The sequence below is a fragment of the Podarcis vaucheri genome (assembly GCF_965113315.1).
Source record: "Podarcis vaucheri genome assembly, chromosome: 7".
Lineage (NCBI taxonomy): Eukaryota > Metazoa > Chordata > Lepidosauria > Squamata > Lacertidae > Podarcis > Podarcis vaucheri.
Window position 1 is genome coordinate 23,213,765 of NC_138765.1, and position 22,955 is coordinate 23,236,719.

The following is a 22,955-nucleotide window of genomic DNA, read 5'->3' on the forward strand; positions in this document are numbered from 1 at the left end:
AAGCGCGGGAACCTGGCGGTGCGCTTAGGCTTAAGCTCCGATGTCTGTCAGTCGCGTGGGGATGCCGCGGCGGCAGCGGCCATGTTGACGGCAGAAGTCCAAACGGCCCAATGCGGAGCGCTGGGCTTCGTCTCATTTCCCCACTCGGCCCGCTCCTTAACTGCAGTCTGCAGGCTTCACTCTCATTATCCTCCCCTTCACTTATTTTTGATGTGTAATTCATTTCTTACTGTATTACAAATGGTATAAGCACATTACACATAAAAGGGGAAGAAGCGTCGTGATGCACGTTATCAGTCATTGTATTAAATTATCTAACTTTTTGTAACACTGGCATCTCCTGAGCAAGATTTTGATAAAACTATTAGCTCTAATCCATTGGTTCCCAATTGCTGATGACCCTGTGCATATTATCCACTTTCACTTTTTTCTTTTTTTAAAAAAAAACCCTCACAGAATGGGGCATACACTATATTTATCAGGAACAGCATTTCAGAAGTTCCTATCACTTGTTTTAAAAACTAATTTATTATGATGCAAACTTCCAGACACAAATTCATGTCAGAAGCATTAACTATAAAATTTATTAAATTATATTATGAGCTTCCTCCCAAAGGAGTTAAATATAGCAAAAACTAGCAACATAATAAATTATCAGAATGTCAAAGACTTTACCCAAAGACAGTTGTTTTCTCCAGGCATTGAAAGTGATTTGATCCTTGCATTTAGGTCTGAGCTGAAGAAAATACACAATGTCAAAACACTTTTAAAAAATGTTTATTGACAGTTAAATGGATGGAATGATGGAGCAATAGTGCAAAGAAAGATGTGCAACTGAGGGCATCAATCTTCTCCAGCGCCAACTTTCACAGTTTAGTAATTTCAATAAGTAAAATGTGAAAAAGAATAAATAGTGAGTGTGTCAGTAAAAAGATTTACAATTCTACCCAAGAAATTGCTACAAGTCTATAAACAAGTCAACTTTTCAGCCTTTTTTTACATCAGTTATCCTGCAGGATATTCCTGCAGAATTCCTGCAGAATAGACCTAAGAGCTCTACCCAGCAATTCAGAGCAGACAAAAGGCTCCTAGCCTGCAAAGGTGAAAATCTTCTCTTGCAAAGACAGATTTGCCATAGTTGCTCACAAAATGTATAACTATTTTTCTATGCCACCTCCATTTTTTACCCATTACAGGCTCTGTGCTGTATTTTTTACGTGCTGCAAATGTGTAATATATGGGCTTAGAGGTACAAGTTGGGAAGACAAGAGTAAAGCAGCCCACCATCAAATACAGCTTCATTAGGCAACAATACATTTGGACACACTCCTAAATGATTCACTGTCACCACAAAAATGGATCAAGGAGAAAACCTGTTACTGAATACTAGGTACAAATACCTCTAGCTCAGAAAAGTAATCACGGAGTACATTCTCGGTTCCAAATGCAAGTGACCAAAACATTTTTCATGGTATACCATTAAAAAAGATGGGAGATGTTTAAAGTTCTCTTGAGAAGTTTAAAACAAAGGCTACTGTGTAGCCTGAACTTTTAATCACAAGACTACCATGCTGCAATGAAGAGCAACTTCTGGAAGTTTCAGAAGTGGTATACAAGGCAGCAGAGGAACTGAAAAAGAGTTGCAGCTCACCACACACTCTTAAAGCAAATCTCTGGATCACAGCAACAAATTCATTGGAGAGTTGCTTAGTTAGTGAGATTCTGGCGTTCTCAGAAGTTATTCCTATGCAAGTCGCTTATAAAAGCAGTATGTATTTTTAATAAGTTAAATTTGTAGTGTATGTTGTCAATTAACAGGTTACCGATCACACTCTCCAACACTTTATATTCAGGACAGCAATAGTATAGTAAACAACCCCCCCCCCCCACAAGTTTGATTACATAAAATAATTTTACATTAACTGATAAATACTGTCTTCATGGTTCACTAAATCCAATAACTAGTTATCTTCATGTTAGTTTCTATATATTATAATTACTAGAGGAAAACCAGTTTGTGTTTCATCTCCTCTCAATCAATTCATTCCACAGGGTTTGTCTACTTGTTTTCCCTTTGGGGAGGAAAACAACAACTCTGCAATTCATTCAGTTCCACGTAAGGGTTTCATTTTGATGCCTGCCAAATAATGAGTCCCAGGATTAGAACAGCCACAGACAGACCAAGAATCAGGATACAGATCTTCTTACGAGATTTCTTCTGTTAAACGAAAACAAATAGGGAAAAATCCATTTACACTGGGAAGATGATAAGAAAACAACATTCAGCTCATTACAATAGGAAGGTGGGATGTGTTTGAACGCAATACTTAACCAAAGAGAAAAGGAACAAGATATCAATAAGAAGAGGACAACAACAGAAATTGTCAAAAGAGTGCTTAAACAATCAAGGCTGAATATTTAACATGTATTTAAAAAGAAGCAATAGAAGGTACAAATTTATTGCCAGTGGGTGTTGACTGAGGGAAGCAACCAGGTAGATTTGTGCACAAAGTGGGGCTTTCCCCCTTCTCCTTTTCATTAAGGCTCCATACTGCACTGAAAGCTTTGTAATTCCCCAGTTTAAAAAACACCAGCGGGTTTCAGCATATGATAAATAAAATGCTGCTGTTCAGAAAAATGATGAAAATGCCTGTTCATGCATATGTTGCTCTGTGCACATTTCTGAATTGCTAGCAATATAATAATCATGACTGTCAGATAAAAAATGCTTTATTGATAGGTGTGGGGATATTGGCTTATTTTGCTTCTGTATTTTTAACATAGGGAAATTTTCTGAAATGAGGTAAGTGGCTACCAGAGTCTTTTCAGTGTTGGTGCTTCAGTTATGAAGTGCTTGCTAGACATCACTCTTTCATAACTCCAGTGCCAAGGAAAGATATCATTTTCTTAAGCCTTTTAAACTCAGTGTCTCATAGCGGGCTTCCCCCCTTGTTTTATTCTACTTGATATTTACAGTTTAGTTGTTTTTATAGTTATTTCTGCCATTTTAATTACTGAATATTATTGTAAACCACACACAGAATTTTATTAAAGGGCGGTACATAAATACCTGTAATAAATGTCATTGGCCCATGTATCATATGCACTTTTCATGTAGCTTTAACATTAATATTTTAAGATGGTGCCACACAGTCCGGGAGATAGAAATAGAATGTGTTAGAAATTCAAAAGAAGAAAGTACACAGTCAAGTGGGTAGGATGTTGTTGTACATAAGGTCCTGGGTTCAACAATGGCCTATTCTAGATTTCCACCACTCTGTTACAAGTCCTCATATATAGACTTGAGTTGTGCTTACTGCCTCTAGATTGTGCAAAGGGTAAATTCACTGGGAAGAATCTCTACATTAAAAGCTATGCATTTTTCCATCAGTTCGAATTTCAAGGTGTCACAAGGAATTGAAAAAGAGAAGTATGCAGATACCATTTTATTTTTGTTTTAGAAGAACCATGGGTGGTATCCAATATTAAAGCCAGCTCACTGAAATTAATGGGCAAGACTAACTTAGATCCTCTGAACAGAACTTAGCTGGAATCCAATCCGTCGGTTTCAAGAAGCTTTGCTTTCTCTTTTCTGAAGAAACTTAGCAAGACTGATTCCGCTCCCACCTCCCTTCCTTTTAAAGGAAGACAATGTTACCTGATAATAAGCGGCTCTTTGTAACTGGTCATTGGCACTTTCCACGTGGACTTCTGCATTTTCTACATTTGCTTCTATACTATCTATAGGGAAGAAGAGCACACACAGATGTACAATTCTCTTACAACAGCCTGTATATATAACAACAACAACAACAGCCTGTATATCAATGATTGGGAATCTTGTTCTGTCGAGGGCTCCATTCCTGCAGGAGTAACCTATGGAGCGCTGGTGGGTGGGGCCAGAGTTAAATTCTGAATTTTATGAAATACAATTAACTAACTAACTAACTAACTAACTTGGATGGGGTCACTTGCTTCTCTTCCCATCACCCTTCCTGCTTGCCTGGTGGGCTGGCAGGGCAGGGAATGGTCACCTTTGCCAGAGGTCTGAGGCAATGCTGGCAGAGAACTCCTCACCCGACCCTTCCATTTGCTCCATCTGTTTTCATTTTTTTTGCACCATTTTGAACTTCCCCGCCTTTCTACTCTCCCTCCACCCACATGAAATAATATCAAGGAACACAGCTTTCCCACCCCATAACATTGCTATAATTAGGGTTTCCATATGTCCAGAATTTCCCAGACATACTGCAGTCAGAAGCAGTGTCCAGGTGGAAATTGGGGAAATTTCGGGAAAATATGGATGTATGGCAACCCCAACAACTTTTGTGTCCAGGTTTTCACTTTTTGTAATAAAGCTTGTTTAGTCAGTATATATATATAATGATTTTATTGCATTAGCCATGCGGCCATAGCATAATATACATAGAAATAACAACATAAAATGGGGGTGGGGAGATAAAAGTGTATGCCGTTCTGGGCGAATACTTTGAGAAAATGGGGATAACAAAGGTAACGGGAGATTTAAAACATTGAGTGACAGAGAATACAAAAAACAGGTTTGATTGTGCGGCGTATCGACTACATCTGTGGTATTGAGGAAGGAGTTGGTGCCGCTTTCCTCTTCATCACACTAAGCAGGAAATTAGCTGTCATCTCGGTAATCCAACGGTCAGAATCCTGCAGAAGAAGGGACACTATCCAAGGCTGGATTGGGAGATGAAGCTTGTTCACGAGAGGAGTTAGGAACCGAGATCTTTCATCTGTCCAGTTGGGACAGAAGAGCATTACATGTTCCATAGTCTCCAGAACCGTGTCATTGCAGGAGCATGTTCTATTTGCGCTGGGAACTCTGGAGTAACGACCCGACAGAACTGCTGTAGGAAAACAGTTGAGACGGGCACAGGTAAAGGCCCTTCGTTTAGCCTCCGAAGGAATTGTAAAGCAGTATAGAGGGATCCCTTCAGGGGGTGGAATAGCTAGGGCTAAGCCTGAACACGGCCCTCTTGCATGGGAAGCTGTGTTAGAGAAGTCAAGTTGCTGCAGCTTCTTTTTGATTAGAGGTAGGGCTGCCGGGCTTATACACTCTAAATTAAAAACAGTTTTGCGGTTCAAATTGAGAAGAGAGCGGAATTTGAGATTAATTGTAGTTTTCCAAGGAGAATTATGAATATCTCTTAGGATCAGATTGGAGAAACCACCTCTAATTCGAGCATCTGATGGTAGTAGGTGGGAGCTGTAGGAAATGGCTCGACTCCATGCTCGTTTTACAATTGAGGGCTGGGCGAACTCAAGACGTAAGGCTGCACCTGAGACACATCTTGGGACGCCGGAAAGAGATCTCAGAAACATGTGAAGTGGGCGATCCAAGTTACCTGATATTGCTGTAGTCCATACTTTGCAGCCATATAATAGTTTAGGGACAACTTTGGCATTAAACATTTGAATTGCTGCTGGAAGGTGTTTGCCGCCCTTCTGGTGATAAAATCGGACAATGGCATTAGAGGTTGTAGTTGCAGCAAGAGAGGCAGATTGTAGATGGGTGGTCCAGGAGAGATTATAAGTAAATATTAAGCCTAGATATTTAAAGGCTTTTACCTTTTCTAAGTAGCCACCTGTGATCTTAAGCGGCTCCAGCTTGAGTTTGCGGGAACGAGTGAAGTGGAGAACTTTCAATTTTTTATAATCAATATTAAGAGCTTCCGCCTTACAATAGGCGATAAATGCATTAACTGCATTTGCTAGGTCCGCAGCTGTTCTGGATAAGATGACGGCATCATCCGCATAGAAAAGGGAAGCAACGGGGTGGCCTGCTAAGTGAGGAGGGTACTTAGTTGCTAGCTTCAAAGGGGAAAGGGCGTCATGAAGATAAAGATTAAACAGTAAAGGGGCCAAGAGACAACCTTGTCGGACGCCCCTGGCCGTTGGGAATGGGGTGGTAAGGTAGCCGTTGGGACCAATTCGAACGCGAGCTGTGGTGTTTGAATAAAGGGAAATAATTAGGGAAAGGAGGTGTGGATCAATTCCCAAATGGGCAAGTTTGGACCATAATCTCTGTCTAGGAATGGAATCAAAGGCGGCCTCCAGGTCCATGAAAGCGGCAAACAGGTGGCCTTGCCTTGGTGCAGTGTATTTACTGGCAAGGTGATAAAGAGTTAGACAGTGGTCCATGGTTGATGCTGACTTCCGGAAGCCAATCTGTTCTGGCGGTAGAATGTTTCTCTCATGGACCCATGAAAGAAGTTCTTCCAGTAAGACAGCGGCAAATATTTTCCCCGGAATAGATAGTAAGCTGATGGGGCGATAGTTCCTAGGGATGTTTGGCTGGCCGCCTTTGAAAATCGGGACTATTGTAGCTTCTCTCCAGGAGTCGGGGATGTCTAAGGCGGAGGAGATAGCGGTGAATACAGAAGTCAGCTGTTCACTCCACCAAAGAGGATCAGTCAGGAAAAGGTCCAACCGGACCATGTCTGGGCCGGGGGCCTTATTCCTACGCATGGACATTATGATGTTGAAGATGCGGGTTGAGGTAAAATTTACTGAGGAGGTGGAGCTAGGAGAACGGGAACAGAGCTCCGACGGGGATTGAAGGTGATCTGTAAGATTATTTGGAGAAGCGAAACTGGCCGAATAATAAGCGATCCATTCGTCAGCGGAAATCAGGATAGCTGAATTGGGTGGTGCCGAAGGCCTAACTAAGCGCCAAAAGGAGTGGGAGTCATGCCTCTCTACAGCTGAACGAAGAGTGGACCAAGCCTCAAGGATGTGTTGCTGTTTCTTGCAATGAATCATGTTTCTGTATGTCCTTTTAGTAACTAGAAGCTCTGCACGGGTTTGGGGGTCGTTGGAAAATTTGATGATTCTGACCATTTTCCTAATTCGCCTTCTTAGGACTTTACATTCCTTGTCAAACCAGGGTGATTCGGAGAAGAAGCGTTGGTGGGTAGGCGAGGTAATGGTTATGTAAGTTGTTGAAAAAGCATCAATTAATTTCCGGTATTGGTCAGCGGGCGGAATTGAGTCAGAAAGAACTGTAGGCATATCAAGTGATTTTTGTATGTCCAGGGCAAGAGAGGAGCTGAGGCTTGTCCATTTCTTTGTTTTATATACAGGGTAGCTTTGTACGGTGGAACTATAGTTCGAGGGGACTGAGAATGGCTCTATTAGGCTTAACATTAAAGTCAATGGAAGGTGGTCACCACCAAAATATTCAGCCACTTCCATTTTTGTAGAAATTGAGAATAGCTTCGGCGTCAATAGAATGTAGTTGACAACACTGGTCCCCCGGGAAGAGATGCACGTTAACTGCTGCGAGGACAAGGGAGTAACGTTGCCATTTGCGATGCAAAGATCATTTTCGATGGCCAATTGGGCCATCAGCCTCCCCGACGCATTTGTTATGGGATCAAGAGAGCATCTATTTCCCCAGGGGTGCTGCAGGGGATTGTCCAGAAGTGCTGCGGAAGATAATATAGCATCGTCGTTGGGACCTATTCTTGCATTAAAGTCACCTAAGAGGATTTGAGGAAGTCCTGGGTTAGTTGTTTGAAGGTCATGAAGCCAAGACGAAAGTTCAGACCACCTTTCATTACGGTCGGAATCATTAATTGCTGGAGGCAGATATACTGTAGTTATCAACCATGGGCTTTTGGTCTTTGGAAGGTGGATCTTTATAGTGAGAAAGTAAGGGGAAGATTTAAGTTCCTCGCAGATAGTGAGGGATAAGCTGGTTGAGATAAGACAGGCGAGGCCAACTTGAGGGCGACCCCTGTTAGCTAGTTTGCGAGCACAGGAGCTAAAGGAACAATAATATGGGAGAGTGATACTTTGTTGGGACCAGGTCTCTTGGAGGCACACAATGTCAAAAGAAGAGATAAAGTTTATTGCCTCAGGATCCATTTGCTTTGTCGCCCAGCCGTTAACATTCCAGGAGACAATTTTAAGGCTCTGGGGTGAGTTAGATGCGCCTTTCAGGGAAAGAACTACTTTTGCTTGGTTTGTAGGTAAGGATTGAGCCTGTTTGTTTCTAATGGTGTCGAATTTCCGCGGAGATAGGGAGCCGGCTGGTGTTTGCCTCTGGTCTGATCTTTGTCAATTATTTCCCAAGGAACTTTTAGGGATTACTCTTTTATGAGCCGGCCCATTGTTTTCCGGGCATGGCAAACTGGCCAAATGTTCTATAGCTTCGGCTGGTAAGTGTTGAATACTGACATTAGTGGTCACCGGGCCTTTGAAGTATGTTAGTCAGTATATAAAATTGTTTTATCATAAAAATCACAGGTGCTGTGAGCCCTGATATACTGTGTCTCATAATCCACTGACAAACTACTACCAGCTCATTTTCAAAAGGTATAGCGTGAACAAGTACTTAAGGCCCCACCTTCTGAAGTGGTAAAAATGCCTCTATTTTGCCCAATTAAAAAAAAAGTTTAACATGAGAATGCTCCTGTGCAAGTATCTAATGTGTCCACACATTTTCTTACACTTACAGCATTATCAAATCAACTCAAAAGAAGCCAAATCAGTTTCTGCTACTGGCCCTCTCAGCTACAGCTTATATACAATAGTTCAAGTCAAATGATATATTTAGAGCACACTGCCTGGCACAAAGAACACTCAATTTGTTTCAAAGATCTCCAATATGAATTCTCAGCTAGTAACACACCATAGGCTGAACATATAACCATAAGCATCCATAAAAAGTTGCACAATCAGCAATTTGGAGGGAAACTGTCATAGCAAACACAGGTATCATCTTACCAATCATGTCTCCCTGATCATGGATCATCATAGCCAAATCTTTAAATATCTGGTTCACATCCAGGATATCTGCCTGAAGGGAAGAAGGTCATGAAGAGTTACTCTCTCCAAACTGCATGTTTACAGAACCCATTTGAAAAAGTAACACAAATGGACATCCACTCTACTATGGTTTAGATCTAAACAACAACACCCACATGATGAGGCTTTCCTGCCCACTTTTCTGCTATAATAGTTTGATCCCCTGAAAAGTGACTCCTGGGAAACTGTCTTAGTATTATTTACAAGCCTTTGAGATGACATAGTTAATAGGGTGGTATAAAAACGCCAAAAATAAAAATTACATTTTTATTTTTGGATCCAAGTCCTCACATCCCTTTGAAATGAAACATTTACAACCACATTTTCCAGAATTTATGAAGAAGTCTCTGTCTTCAAAACTTGGATGAGTTTCTACAACTTATCCCCCGTTCAACACCAAAGAAACAACATTGGTTCCATCTGCCTGGTTCCTATATTCCAAAGTGCGGCTTCTTGCCCACCTGACCTGCTTATACCTCCTTCAAGCAGATCTCCTTCCTTTTCCTAGTAGCTCCTACATTTGTTTCCAGCCTGGGATAGCCACATCCTTCACTCCTCCCTTTCAGCAACTTCAAGAGAGTCACAGCCTATGTTTTCTGAACACTTACCCCAATCTTTGACTGTGTATATGTTAGGGCTGTGTGATAAATTTGTGATAAGTATTTCAACAAGGCAATACTGGGAAGCTGTCAAGTCTCAACCTTTTTTTCACTGGTATACAGCTGAACCGATACTTTACAGATACTTTGCCCCAACTGTCAGGACTTCAAAGTGCAGTACAGGGTTGTTTGAAAAGCAGTGTGGGACTGCTTGCAAAGGGGCTTTCAAACCCCACCCAATTGCTCTTTAAACCTGTAGCTTTCAGAGGTTCAAAAAGCAGCATGGAATTCTTCTTCTTTGGTTGTATTCACCCATTACCAGCAGGGGTACTGGAGCATACAGTTAATGCAGAATCAAACACCACCACCCCGCATATCCGATGATTGGCATGTGGGCATGGTTTCTCCCAAAAATGGCCTCATGAGCCAAATTTTACCCCCTGGCAGGTCAAGATTCCTGTTGGTCAGAGGTTCCCCATTGCTGAGTTACAGAGTATCCCAGTATACAATTAAAGAAAATACAGAGGGAACCAGTGTGGTTCAGAAGAACCTCAAAGTCTTCTCGCTTAGACCTATTTAAATACAACAAAGCAATTTTTAAAACTTTGCATCTGGTTCAAGTCCTAATCCACTTACCTCCAACTGCCTAATGGCAGTTTCTCTCTCCTTAATTAGTTCAAGATCTTGTTCTGTTATTGCTACGTCTTCCTCTTGAGACTGCATCTGATTCCACTCTTCATTGCTGCAGGGAGAATGCTACATTACAGTCTGCTATTCCAACTATTACTGAATACTCACTTGGATTTTCACCTAAATGCCTGATTTGTATTAAAGGAGGGAGAGTGCTCTCCAAATAATGAATCACTTACCTATTTCACAATTTATTGCAAAAATATTTGTCTGTTTTATCCTGTTTCTCCAATGAGAATTCCTATGCTCAGATCATGAGTCTACTACTCCAGAAAAATCTGAAGCTGTTTTTATAGGTATTTTATAGGTATTGATGCATTTTTGTTACCTAGGTTTCAAAAGCTTGCAGACATCATCCTAAAGTGAATTAAAACACATAAACTGGCAACCGTATGCATGCTAATAGTTCATTGGGACTGAAAGTACCAAGAAAATAATCTGAAATGTCCTATGACATAGAGTTTTTTTGCAACTCTGCCCCCAACAGTCAAATGTAAAAATAATGTTGGTAAAAGTCAGGATCTGTATTTATACTTAAGTGCAACAGGTCTGACTGAGATGTTACAGCTCAGTCATAGTTTGACAATCAGAGCTTTGTCCAAGACTGGCATGCTCCCTCCTTACCCTCCCAAATTACCTCTCTCTCTTCCTGGTTTGCGTTAACAATTACTTGCTCAAACCAGATGCCGTGAACAAGTGCCCACAAACCAGTTTGCTTCTAAGCCAGAATTCAAGCCATGGTTCAAACTCAATTTCCAAAGTCTGGATACAGACCATGGTTCAGGTCTTGGCAGTCATTGATGCAAACTGAGAAGTAAGTGAGGGAATCAGAGAGCATATCAAGGGAGCACACTGGTCTGACATCTGACATGGGCCATTTTTGTTCTGATTCAAGAGTAAGAAGCTTATGTACTATTGGAACACATTGTTAATTCACCAATGCCTGGTTGTTGTTTTTTCCTGTTCCCCACCCATTTTTCCCCAAGTCAAGAGATATGATTAAGAGATATGATTGCATTTGAAGAGATAAAAATGATTTGTCACCTTAAAGAAGGAAACATTACCTGTCAAATGAGACCAACTGTTCTTCCCTGGACCTGTCATCTCCCTGGAAAAAAACAATTTAGTTCTCATCAGTCAACAAGGTAGGTTTGTACTAAGTAGGCTGGAGGATGTGATGAAACACTGAAGCATTATAATGCCTGATCACTATCAGTATTGTCTTCATGTCCTGCTGATTTCAATGGGCATGACAAAAAACGATAGATTAAAAGGCTTTGTGATAGTCAAGAGAAGATAACTTATTTTTAACTAAAAGATTTTAAGGTTGCCTTTCAAACTAAGCTTCCAAGGTAGCTAATAAACCAGTACAGGAAGATGGGTGTTTTTTGTTTCTAAAAAACACCAATAACTTGAACAAAGCAAAACTAAATAGGAAGGGATAATAATCTCATCAGTCAAGCCCTCTGTTGCATGGCATGATCACTCACTAGAATTAATCCTCTTAATCCTGTGTGTGCCACAAGTGTGTGCAAGGGAAACATATGCAATCCAGGGTCACTACTCATATGACTAGGAGTATTGCTTCCTGTCCTTAAATATGGGAATTAGTCAGACTCCTATCTACTCAACCAACTTGGCCAATGCTGACCTCAATGCTGAAGGAGGGACAAACTCCCCAATGCAGGGGAGAAACCATTTTAATGCAGTGTTTTGGAAGAGTTTTAGTGGGAGCAGGAACCTTACTCAACATTAAAAAAATACAGATAGGAGAATTCGCCTAATTACTGTGGTCCAAGAGGTGGCTTTGACTCATAGTCCCAGGAAGTAACTGTCTCTCAGCAAAGCACTTACCCTGGTAGGCTTTCCAGATCAATACAACGCATCAGAAGTCTGTTCTTGGTAGGATGACCTACCAAGGTATGATGCCCTTGGCTGATTAAACAATCTCTGACCTTTAAAATTTGTTTGTGGCAGGGGGTGTTGTTGTTGTTATATGTATTGCCTCCAAGTGGGAATCAAGGTGTATTCTGAACACACTTCAACTATATTTTGGTACTGTGTTTGCTGAAAGAGTAATCTCAACCTCACAGAATAGGCAGAGTATAGGATCTGTTATGAACCCTAGCTAAAACCAGGGTCAAGAACTGTCATGTTTACAGGATACAATGCAAAACATTTAAATGCTTAAAAAGAAACATTTGAACGGAGCCTGTAACAGCCTTTTTCTTTAGGAGAGGCTTGGCTGACAAACTTACAGAAAGACGAGAACCAGCTCTTGCCCGGGCAACAGTCTCCTTTTCTTTTTCAGACACTCTTCTTTGCACTGCTTGAAAGTTATTTAAGGCTGCAGAAAAGTCATTCATTAAACGTTCCTTCTGAAGTTTCTGCTGGCGCTAGAAAACACAAATTATGTCCATGGCTTATTGTGTAGAACAGCAAAAAGGAGCATCCAATAACAAGGAGAATGTATATGCCTTATTTCTACCTTTTATGGATTCTGTTTGTAACAGTAATCCAACAGGATTTCCAAGGGTTATTTCCAAGGTGGAAATAACACCTTGTTCCACAGATCAAAGTACAGCTTCACAAACTGTGAGGGAGGAGACACACAAACCACAGCATTTCCAGTACATGTTTCTGGGTCTATGCTGTAGTTTATAGGCATCTGACAACAGAAATGCAACTGAGCAAAGTGGACTAAGGCTGCAATCCTAACCTCTGGCTATGCTTGATCAGCCCGATTGCTCATACCAGTTCAATAGCTCTGGTCTAACATTTGGGCAGATGGGTGCACTGAGGTGCTCCTCACCAGTAGAACTCCCTTGCTGATGTTGGAGCTTCTCCCCTAGACAAAGCTGGTGAAGCCCAGCAGGGCTGGGCGGAAGGAGACCTCTGCTCCATCCAAACCCCCTCCAGCACAGCACATCAAGGGCTTGGATTCCTTTGCCCAGCCTCCATTCCATCTTCTTTTGAAGTTAGTGGGATACATATTTATTTAACTTTTTTTGCAGCTCCATAGACAACTTGTCTTTTGTTTGCTGGTGCAGCAGTGAGCAAAAAGGCAAACTACTTAAGAAGGTTCTACAGAAGCTGTAGGCAGGAATGGGGCAGGGAAGTGAAAGAGGAGTTTCAGCTGACTATCATCGCAGTGCTACTTGGGCAATAATCTCTCTTATTGTTTATTGGCATTACACACTGAAATAAAAGCCCCTCACTTTCAGCTGTGCTACCATTTGATATGACATGGGGAAGTTCACCAATAGGTCATAGTTAAGGAGAAGTGATCCCCCCCCCCATTTAACCTCTTTCTCCCTTCCTCCGTGGTTTGCAAAGCAAAATAATACAGAAGTGGATAAAGCCTTGTTACACACAAGCAGAGGTACACAGGCAATACACAGGCAGTCTTAAAAGCTGGCCTCATAACTTTAGTATTAGTATTAGCCCATGTGCTGAATCTTCCTATTATCATTTCAAACACTTCTCTGCACTGTGTCTTGCCCAAAGCTAGTCACCTCATCTGCTTGTCAGGTGTTGAGGAGAGCAGCAGATCTTGCTTGTTATTAGACACCCACAGCATCTCATATCTGCTGTAGGCAAATACCAGTCTGCATTTATGGTTCGCTATATGAACATTAGCAGCCTGGGAAGGGAAAAGAACTGGCCTAGATAACATTCAGCTTTAGACTAGCATTTAGAGTCCTAAAACTGAGTGTTTACATCCATTTCATGCACTAGCAGATACTGAAAGATTCCCTTGCCTTCAACCATCTGTTGTTTCCTCACTCACTACAGCAGATGGAAATGAGGGATTAACCCTCTTCCCCAGAATACTAATTACATTCCAATGGAAAAACCACCATGTGCCAGTAAATTGCAGATATAAAGAGTTCAGCCTTTAAATTAGGGATGGGAAACCTGTGGGCTCCCCATGTTGGTGCATTACAATCTCCATCATTCCTGACTGTTGCCTATGCTGGTGGCTGTGGTCCACAGGTTAACCACCCCTGCTCTAAATGGACCTCACTCACCTTTTCACAGTATCCTACACATCCCATCAAAACAATGATGTTGGTATTCCATTAAAAACATCACTAATATCGCCATTTTCAGAAATAAGCTTTCCTTCCAACCTATCGCAGCACAGAAGACTCAGATACCTGTTCCGATGCAGATAAGGGGAGTGGCAGGGAGCCCAGCTCCTTCAGGTATTCATTGGTCTCTTTGGCAAGCCGGTTTGCTGTGTTCTGCAACTGCTGTCTATGAAAAAAGAATGCATTTTTCAGCTTTGATTTCTAGACTCTTCAAAATGGAAGCTTGAGCACATAAACAGGAACTATGCTACCCACAAATCTAATTTTTCATTCACTCGGTTATGCAGCAATTTAGGACAGCCACATGATTCTTGTTGGGTGCCTCCCAATACTAAATTTCATTTCCCCCAGAAGTGAATAGACATTCCTTCCGTATAAGCATTTCTAGGCTCTTTGGAATTAACAAGTTGTACAGCAGTTTGTTACTGTGTCCAATGGCCTACAGATGCAGCCGCATGAGATGGGGAAGTCTTGATGTAGAATGGGCAGTTTTTTAGACTGCAGGTGGAGAATCACATTCATGAATGTTCTCCTACATTAGCCATGCTGGCAGAAGCTGATGGGACTAAAAGTCCAACAGAATCTGTAGATTCCCCATCCCTGCCCTATATGAACTTACCCAAAGTAGTGTACTAGCACAACAAGCAGCAGTCTGGGCTAAAACCCCTCTCCTTAAAATACTATAGCTATTTTATTTTGTGGGATACACAAACAGGAGAGTATTAAAAAATGCTATGCCTCCCCTTGCAGACTGAAGTGGCATCATCTCTTCAACCAACCACATTCTACTGCCCATGCAGGATATTCAAAATTTATCCAAGTATTTGGGTTTGCCATTGTAATGTGCACTTTAAGAACTGCTCTGGTCATACGTACAGGTTTTCCTGCAGTTTGCTGGAGTCCTGCTTAGTTCCCAGCTGACTCATCAAGTTCTTTATCTGAGAAGCTGTGGAAGCAAAGTTGATTGTGCGTTATCATTGTGCATAAAAGTTCTCCTCTAAGGAGGTATTGCCAGGGGGGGGGGGGGAACATTGCTCAAATCATAGCCTGATCCTAACTATAATTACTTGAGAATAGGTTGCATCCATTTCAGTGGTGCGTTTAGCCTAAAGCTTCAGAAGGAATTTAAAGGGGATTTCACTATTTTCAGAAGGAGACATTCTTTGGGGCAACACAAAGTTGTCTTTCAATGAATTAATAAAAAAAATATTGTTATGACTGTAGAGAGTACTGGAAGAAAACTTCAATCGATTAAAAAACTACTTCTGAAATCACTACATCTTTCGGCAATAAGTGACAAAGTACAAAGCAGTAATAAAACAAGTAAGTGACAGTGCAAAGGTTAAATCTAAAATACAAAGGGAGGGAGGTTGGGGAGAAGACGACAGACTTGGGAGCCCTATTGTAGCCTTCACTGACCTAGTGCTCTCTAGATACCTTGGGGTACTACTCATATCAGCCCCAACCAGCACAGCCAACAACCATGTTCAGCCAACATGGCCAATCGGGGTTGTAGACCCAAATAACTAGAGAGCATCAGATTAATAAACCATACCCCACTGAATTCAATGGGACTGACTTCTTGTAAATTTCCATAGGAATGGGCAGGAAGTCTTTCTTTGGAACTTAATATTAATATATATTTCAGTGACTTCCTTCCTTTTTTCTTGTACAAATTAGCAACTTTTTGAAAGATGAATTGAGATGAGGTAGAGACAGGTCCAAAGACAGAGACAGGAAGAGAACTATTCTGCATTCACATTTCAAAACTGTTCAGTCCCAGGTTGATGCTTATTTTGGCCTTATGTCAGTAAACCACAGAACAGATAATTAAATCAGACATAATAAACACCTTCTGAGAGTTATAAGCAAAACAGTATATATAGTCCTAACACTCATGGCTTGCTTGTGCTAGGTTGCGAACATGATGAGATCAAGCTAGTCTGTAACAATGCTTAAATAAAGCCCGAAAATATCAAAAATCTTGCAATTGTGAATTACTTGTGCAGAATCACAGAACAGTTGTCTTGAATATTAGTCTGGCAGAGCATGCACATTTGACTGTTTCAGCATAACACTAAATCCTGGTTTAGTGTTAGGTGGACAAATCTCTATGAACCCAAGAAAGTGTCATACTCGCATGCTGCTGCTCCCCATCTTGTGGCTACATGGGATGGGAAGCATGCAAGCCAAACACTTTGTGCTCACAGAGGTTCATCAAACCACAGTTTAGCATTATGTGCAAACTGGGCCACAGCTTCCTAATCAATTAGCTTCAGAGTGTGGCTGCAGTTCAGCTACAAGTCTGCTCAGAAGATGCGGATTATCTAGGCCAATTTCAGTCCAGCTTCAAGTCCAGGTATAACACCTAAAGTGCACTGGACACCTAGGTGGCAGAAGGGCAGGAGGACGACAACCCCGCTGGTTCTCTTACTCTCAGCAGCTTTTGAAACCATCAACTACAGTAAACTCCTTGAGTGATTCGGTGAGTGGGAAGTAGACGAACACCATGTTACGGTGGGTCTGCTCCTAGTACTAGGACTGTTTCCTGGGAACAGCACCAGGCAATTGTTGCTCAATGCCGTTGAAGTTGACCTGTGGTTTCCTACAGGGTTCAGTTTTGTCCCCCTTGCTGTTTGACCCCAAATGGAGCCACCCAGTGTTCGAAACTCCCATTGTTCCAGGCACATTTTGCACCAGGGAATTTCATTAGTGTGAGTAGTTTCTTAGCTCTGGGCGCAATACTGCGCCTAAGATTTCAGATTAAAAATGCAGAGTGGAAGGAAAGGAGGAGCTTTTTCTGCCTCACGCTGAACACCTTAACCTGATCTTATATAGTTTTGTTGTGATATATTGCTTGGTTTTTGTGTGCCTTGGTAATAGCTGCTTTGGGCATTTTTTGATAGAAAGATGAGAAACATATGTAACAAATTATTTACTAAAATATTTATACACCATTATTTATATTAAAAAATCAGAGTGGTTTACAATATTGAAAAAAATAAAATGGGATGCCTCTGGGGAAAGGGCACTTGTCTTTTTTCTAGCATACTTCTCATGCTCCCAGTCATGAACTACAGAGGCAAAATGTAACCTCTTAACCTCTGGAGGTTGTTTTTTTATTTTTATATATATATATATATATATATATATATATATATATATATATATATATATATATTTGCTTTCGTATACACACACACCAATATCAAAGCAGACACAAATGTTACTAAAGGTAGCTAATTCTTGAAACTAACTGCTTATGCAAATTGTCTACTCCCCCCAGCCCTTATTTAGCTCCACAGCATCTGAGATTAGGACTAGTGGAAAGGCTGCAGTGCAGTAGAGTAGGAGCTGCAAGATTATTTTTTCCCAGCCACAAAAGTAGTACAGTGGACGCTCGGGTTGAGAATGTGATCCGTGCGGGATGCACATTCGCAACCCGCAGTGTTTGCAACCCGCATCTGCGCACACGCAGGTTGTGATTTGCGCTTCTGCGCATGCGCAAAGCATGATTTAGCGCTTCTGTGCATGCGCGACTGCCGAAACCCAGAAGTAATCTGTTCCAGTACTTCCAGGTTTCGGCAGTCCGCAACCCGAAAAAACGCAACCTGAAGTGGCTGTAACCCAAGGTATGACTGTAGCTTGTGTTCCTCTCTACATTTCCACTTCAGATATTAATTTATACATAAAAATTGGAAAGTCTTTCAAAGCTCAAGAAGTCTGTCCTTTCTTCCTTCTGTAGCATTTGTAAATGGGAGCAGGAGAATGGGATCAGACAGGTAACTATGTATATTTTCTAGGCACTGTTGTCAGATTTAAGACTGGGTGAGTTCTAGGCATAAATAAAAGTCAAAGAAACGACATGGCAAATAGGTCTCTTAGGGCCCATCCTCTTACAATCTATACTTGAACAGTTTATATTCTGATGTGATTTTAACCCAGAGTTTTGGCATTCATTCTCCCTGTTTTCCACTATATGCTGGTTCAAGCAACCCCACCTCTGAAGAAGTTGCTTCACACTAAAAAAAAAAAAAGAGAGAACCAAAGATGCCCCAAGCTGACAGGGGCACTTTTAAAAGGAAGCATATGTCCCTTTTGGATTTTTGAAGGACAGGGAAACTTCAGATTTAGGAAGTAGGAAGTTTGGGACAGCAGCTCTCTCTGGTGATGATTGTATAGATGAGGGGGAATTAAATGGTACATATTCCATATTAAGATGAGGTTGGATGGGCCCTGACTAACTAGACTCAAGACAATTTCAGAGACTGTTCTTGCCTTCCTCAAAAGCACTTTTGTGTAGCTGGAAACAATATATAGAGACTGTTACGCAGTGATCACATGCAAGTGTATTTTGCTACATGTACACATAGGGAAACCAGAAGAGATGTCAATGGTTTGGCAGAATTAAGACACACAATGAAATACATAACCACAGGGCCATTAAATTCTATATGCAGGTCACACCTCTTGACTACAATGAAATGATTGCCTTTTAGTCAACAAAGAACACGTGAAACGGCCTCAGTGATATTTATAATTGTTAGGAAGCTATTAGGTGAAGCATGGGCAAGGTAGCAATGAGCAGAGATTGACTCATCCATTTGCAATAATTCTCCCACTCGTATGAATATGAATAATGAGACTGCCTGTGGCTTTAACTTCTTCTTTTTTTATAAATACAGATCTTGCTTCCTCTTGTTTATGTTGGTCTATTTTACTGTATTTTTTGAAAGCAATACTTTATGATGCAGACCAAACCAAATAAATAAAAGAACCCTTAGGACAGAAACACGAAGGAAAGGGGTGTGTGGGGTGTAGATAAGGGGGGCGGCGGACCTATTGGGGGAAAAGTGGGCCTTTAAAAAAAGAGAGAAAGCCATGGGGGTGAGTGATTGTAATGGCTTTCTATCGGTTTTAAATATTGTCTTTAATAGACCATCGGGGTAGAGAGCGGGCAGTCCCTGCGGATTAAAGTTCGCTAAAAGGGGGCCCTTGGAACTGCCTGCCACTGCAGCTAAAGGAATCAAGTTTACAGAAGGTCGAAAAATTGCCCTAGGGAGCTGTGATCCGCCTTGAACGTATTGTAAACGGAAAGGCGGGATCTTAAAAGAAAGGAAAAAAAAAAAGACGAATCTGAGGAGGATAAGGTGGCGTTGGGAGGTGGAATCCATGACAGGGGGGCGGTAACAGAGATTGTTTAGGCGGTCGGGGGACAGAATTCGGGAGGCCTGAGGGACAAGACTTAAGACACAGCGGGTCGTGTGGGGAAGGGGAGGAAGCGGTTTTCACTCACTGCATTGTGCCAGGCGCTGTACATTGGTGCTGCAGGTCTGGATAATGGCGCTGAAGTCCCGGGGCGGAAGCCCCCCGGGCCTGTACGTCTCTAACGGGCCGTACGACATGGCCGAGCCTGAAACCCGGACAGAAAACGAAAGAAGGAAAAACACACGATAAACAACACGGGATCTGTGTCAGGGTCAGCCGAATCTGACTAGCGCCGCTTCCGCCGCCTTCACGAAGACGCACGCGCAAAGGGCAAGGCCCTGCCTTCTTTCCCCCTGCTCCGCGCAGGCGCGGGAAAGAAATGCGCGCACCCGCCCCGCAAGTGACAGCCTGCGACGCGACCTGCCCTCGGCTTCCCCTTTCCTAGGTGGGTTCTGCGCGTGCGTCGCGTTCCCCTCCTCGCCCCGCCCAGCAAAACGCGCGCGGCCTGAAAAAAAATGGAGGCTGGGCGTCATGGCAACGGGATGCGGCTCGGAGATGTCGCTGCTTTGGGGCAGGCCGCAAACGCGGACGACGCCTTTGTAGTGAATGTACTGTACGTCCAAGGGCGGATATAGGGGGCCCCATGGAGCTGGTTCCGCACCCGTTAATATGCAGAAATACACATTGCCCCTTTAGCGCCCCGCTCGTGCATTATTTTTCTGGTACCCCCACAGATTATGCGGGCGGCCCTTGGCTTCAGCTGCGCCTTGCTAGGCATTTTGTGATAAGGCTCCTCTCCAGGTCAAAAGCACGATTATCCGTATGATATAAAAGATGCCTGCTTCTTGGGAGAAAGGCGATGACAAAACCTAGACAGCATCTTAAAAAGCAGAGACATCACCTTGCCAACAAATGTCCGTATAGTTAGAGCTATGGTTTTCCCTTTAGTGATGTATGGAAGTGAGAGCTGAACCATAAAGAAGGCTGATTGCCGAAGAATTGATGCTTTTGAATTATGGTGCTGGAGGAGACTCTTGAGAGTCCCATGGACTGCAAGAAGATCACACCTATCCATTCTTAAGGAAATCAGCCCTGAGTGCTCACTGGAAGGACAGATCGTGAAGCTGAAGCTCCAGTACTTTGGCCGCCTCATGAGAAGAGAAGACTCCCTGGAAAAGACCCTGATGTTGGGAAAGATTGAGGGCACAAGGAGGAGGGGACGACAGAGGACGAGATGGTTGGGCAGTGTTCTCGAAGATACAAACATGAGTCTGACCAAACTGCGGGAGGCAGTGAAAGACAGGAGGGCCTGGCATGCTCTGGTCCATGGGGTCATGAAGAGTCGGACATGACTAAACAACTAAACAACAACAAACAACAACATAGATAGATAGATAGATAGATAGATAGATTCTTTATTGTCATTACACTAGTGCAACATTGCACAAGTGCAACGAAATTGGATGCCAACCCTTAAAAACAACAAAAGCAAAACAACAGCAACAACCAAACAAACCACCTTCCAACCACACCCACACCCACACCCATCAAACTCCCAGGTCTCACTATCGAGTTACAGCATTCAAAAAGGCCACAGCTCTTGGATAGAAACTGTTTTTCAGTCTATTTTCCTGGGGGTAACTGTCGGTGTATGCAGTGAGCCTTGCTTCCAGATCAACGTGCTCCGGATTGCATCTCTGGCACGAAATTCTGTGCATGCTCCTTGAGAGGCAATTTCCACTGTGCTCAGAGGAATTTGCTCCCAGGTGAATGTACATAGGATTGCATCGGCTCAAGAATCCTCTGCAAATTTACTGAGAAACAAGATTGTTTATTCTAAGTACTGACATGCGTTAGCAGTGAGTTCAGCAAGGCTTCCTCGGAAGTAGGCTTGGGCAAGATAGCAGCCTATCTAGCACATTTCATTATAAGTTTCATTAATTGGAAATCCCACTATATTCAGGATGGTGCGCATTGGATTGCTGCCTTGGGTGTAATATTGAACTATTAGTTTTTGCTGCAGAAACAATAGTCCATAGTACCTTTAATAGTTTGACTGTGAGCTAGTGTCAAATCATAGTTTTTGTGAGCTAGTGTCAAGTCATATTCATGAAGTGGCAGATACAGTATATGCTTGCATGGGGAGTTGTAAAACAGAGCCAAAAAGGTAATAAAATGTGAGAGGTGTAGTCATTACTCATGCAAATTGGAAGGCACAGAAGTCATCGTTTCCATTTGGCTCCACCTGTTCATAATTTATGTATTTATATATCTGCCAACTGAATGCATCTGATGTGGTGGACTCTGGTCCATGAAAGCTTATGCCACAATAAATCTGTTGAGTCTTTAAGATGCCCCCCAATTCACTGTTAACTGGTTGTATCTGTTGTATTGCAAGGCTTAATTTATAGCAGCACTTAGCCCTAGAATCTCTTCTTAGGGATCAGCTCTATGATACGTGATATAATAATAAAAAAATGAGCGTATAGAGATGGGAAACCTGTTGGATTCCAAATCCCATCAGCCACAGCCAGCATGGGCAACCGTCAGGGAAAATGAGAATTGTACTCCAGCAGCATCTGGATTGCCACAGTAACTTCACTGGCCCGACAGCACTGGCTGTCAGTTAGTTTCTGGGCCCAATTTAAAGTGCTGGTTTTGACCTATAAAGCCTTAAACAGCTCAGGACCGTAATAAGTCAAGGACCGCCTCTCCGCATATGAACCAACCCGGACCCTGCAAGCCTCATCTGTACCTCCTCCATGAGAGGTCCAGAGGGTGGCAACATGAGAACATCCTTTTCTGCAGTGGCTGCCCCTTTGTGGAATCCTTTCCGTAGCACCTTTGTTACATATCTTTCGGCATCAAGCAAAAATACTCTTTTTCTCCCAGGCCTTTGGCCAATTAAGCAATCTGGCCTTTTAAATGGGTGTATGTTTGTTACTGGGACGCGGGTGGCGCTGTGTGTTAAACCACTGAGCATAGGGCTTGCCGATCAGAAGGTCGGCGGTTCGAATCCCCGCTTGGTTCCTGCTCCTGCCAACCTAACAGTTTGAAAGCACGTCAAAGTCAAGTAGATAAATAGGTACCGCTCTGGCGGGAAGGTAAATGGCGTTTCCGTGTGCTGCTCTGGTTCGCCAGAAGCAGCTTAGTCATGCTGGCCACCTGACCTGGAAGCTGTATGCCGGCTCCTTCGGCCAACAGAGGGAGATGAGCGCCGCAACCCCAGTCGGTCACGACTGGACCTCATGGTCAGGGGTCCCTTTACCTTTACCTTTATGTTTGTTACTATGTTATGTATTTTTGTGTTTTTTATGTTATAACTGATCCTTGGATGAAGGGCGGTATAGAAATTTAATACATAGTAAAGTAATAATTCAATAGAGTACTTTTCTTTCATCAGCCTGGGATTCTCAAGCACTGGCAGACCCGATTTATAAACACACAATGAAGTTGTTTTCAAACAATCACATCTCATCTTAATTAGCCAAGAGGATCTGCTTGATTCTGAGCTGGTCTCAGT

At 42.4% G+C, this 22,955-nt stretch overlaps 1 protein-coding gene across 1 annotated transcript; it reads right to left on the reverse strand.

Moving 5' to 3' along the window:
• Positions 1-1,187: 1,187 nt before the first annotated feature.
• Positions 1,188-19,784, reverse strand: STX12 (syntaxin 12). The gene is made up of 9 exons (XM_082232002.1): positions 19,521-19,784; positions 15,101-15,170; positions 14,291-14,390; positions 12,389-12,526; positions 11,195-11,238; positions 10,077-10,182; positions 8,761-8,833; positions 3,659-3,741; positions 1,188-2,218 (listed from the first exon to the last, which is right to left on the reverse strand). The coding sequence occupies exons 1-9, from the start codon at positions 19,627-19,629 to the stop codon at positions 2,126-2,128; spliced, it is 816 nt and encodes a 271-aa protein (XP_082088128.1). The 5' UTR covers positions 19,630-19,784; the 3' UTR covers positions 1,188-2,125.
• Between the last annotated feature and the right edge of the window lie 3,171 nt (positions 19,785-22,955).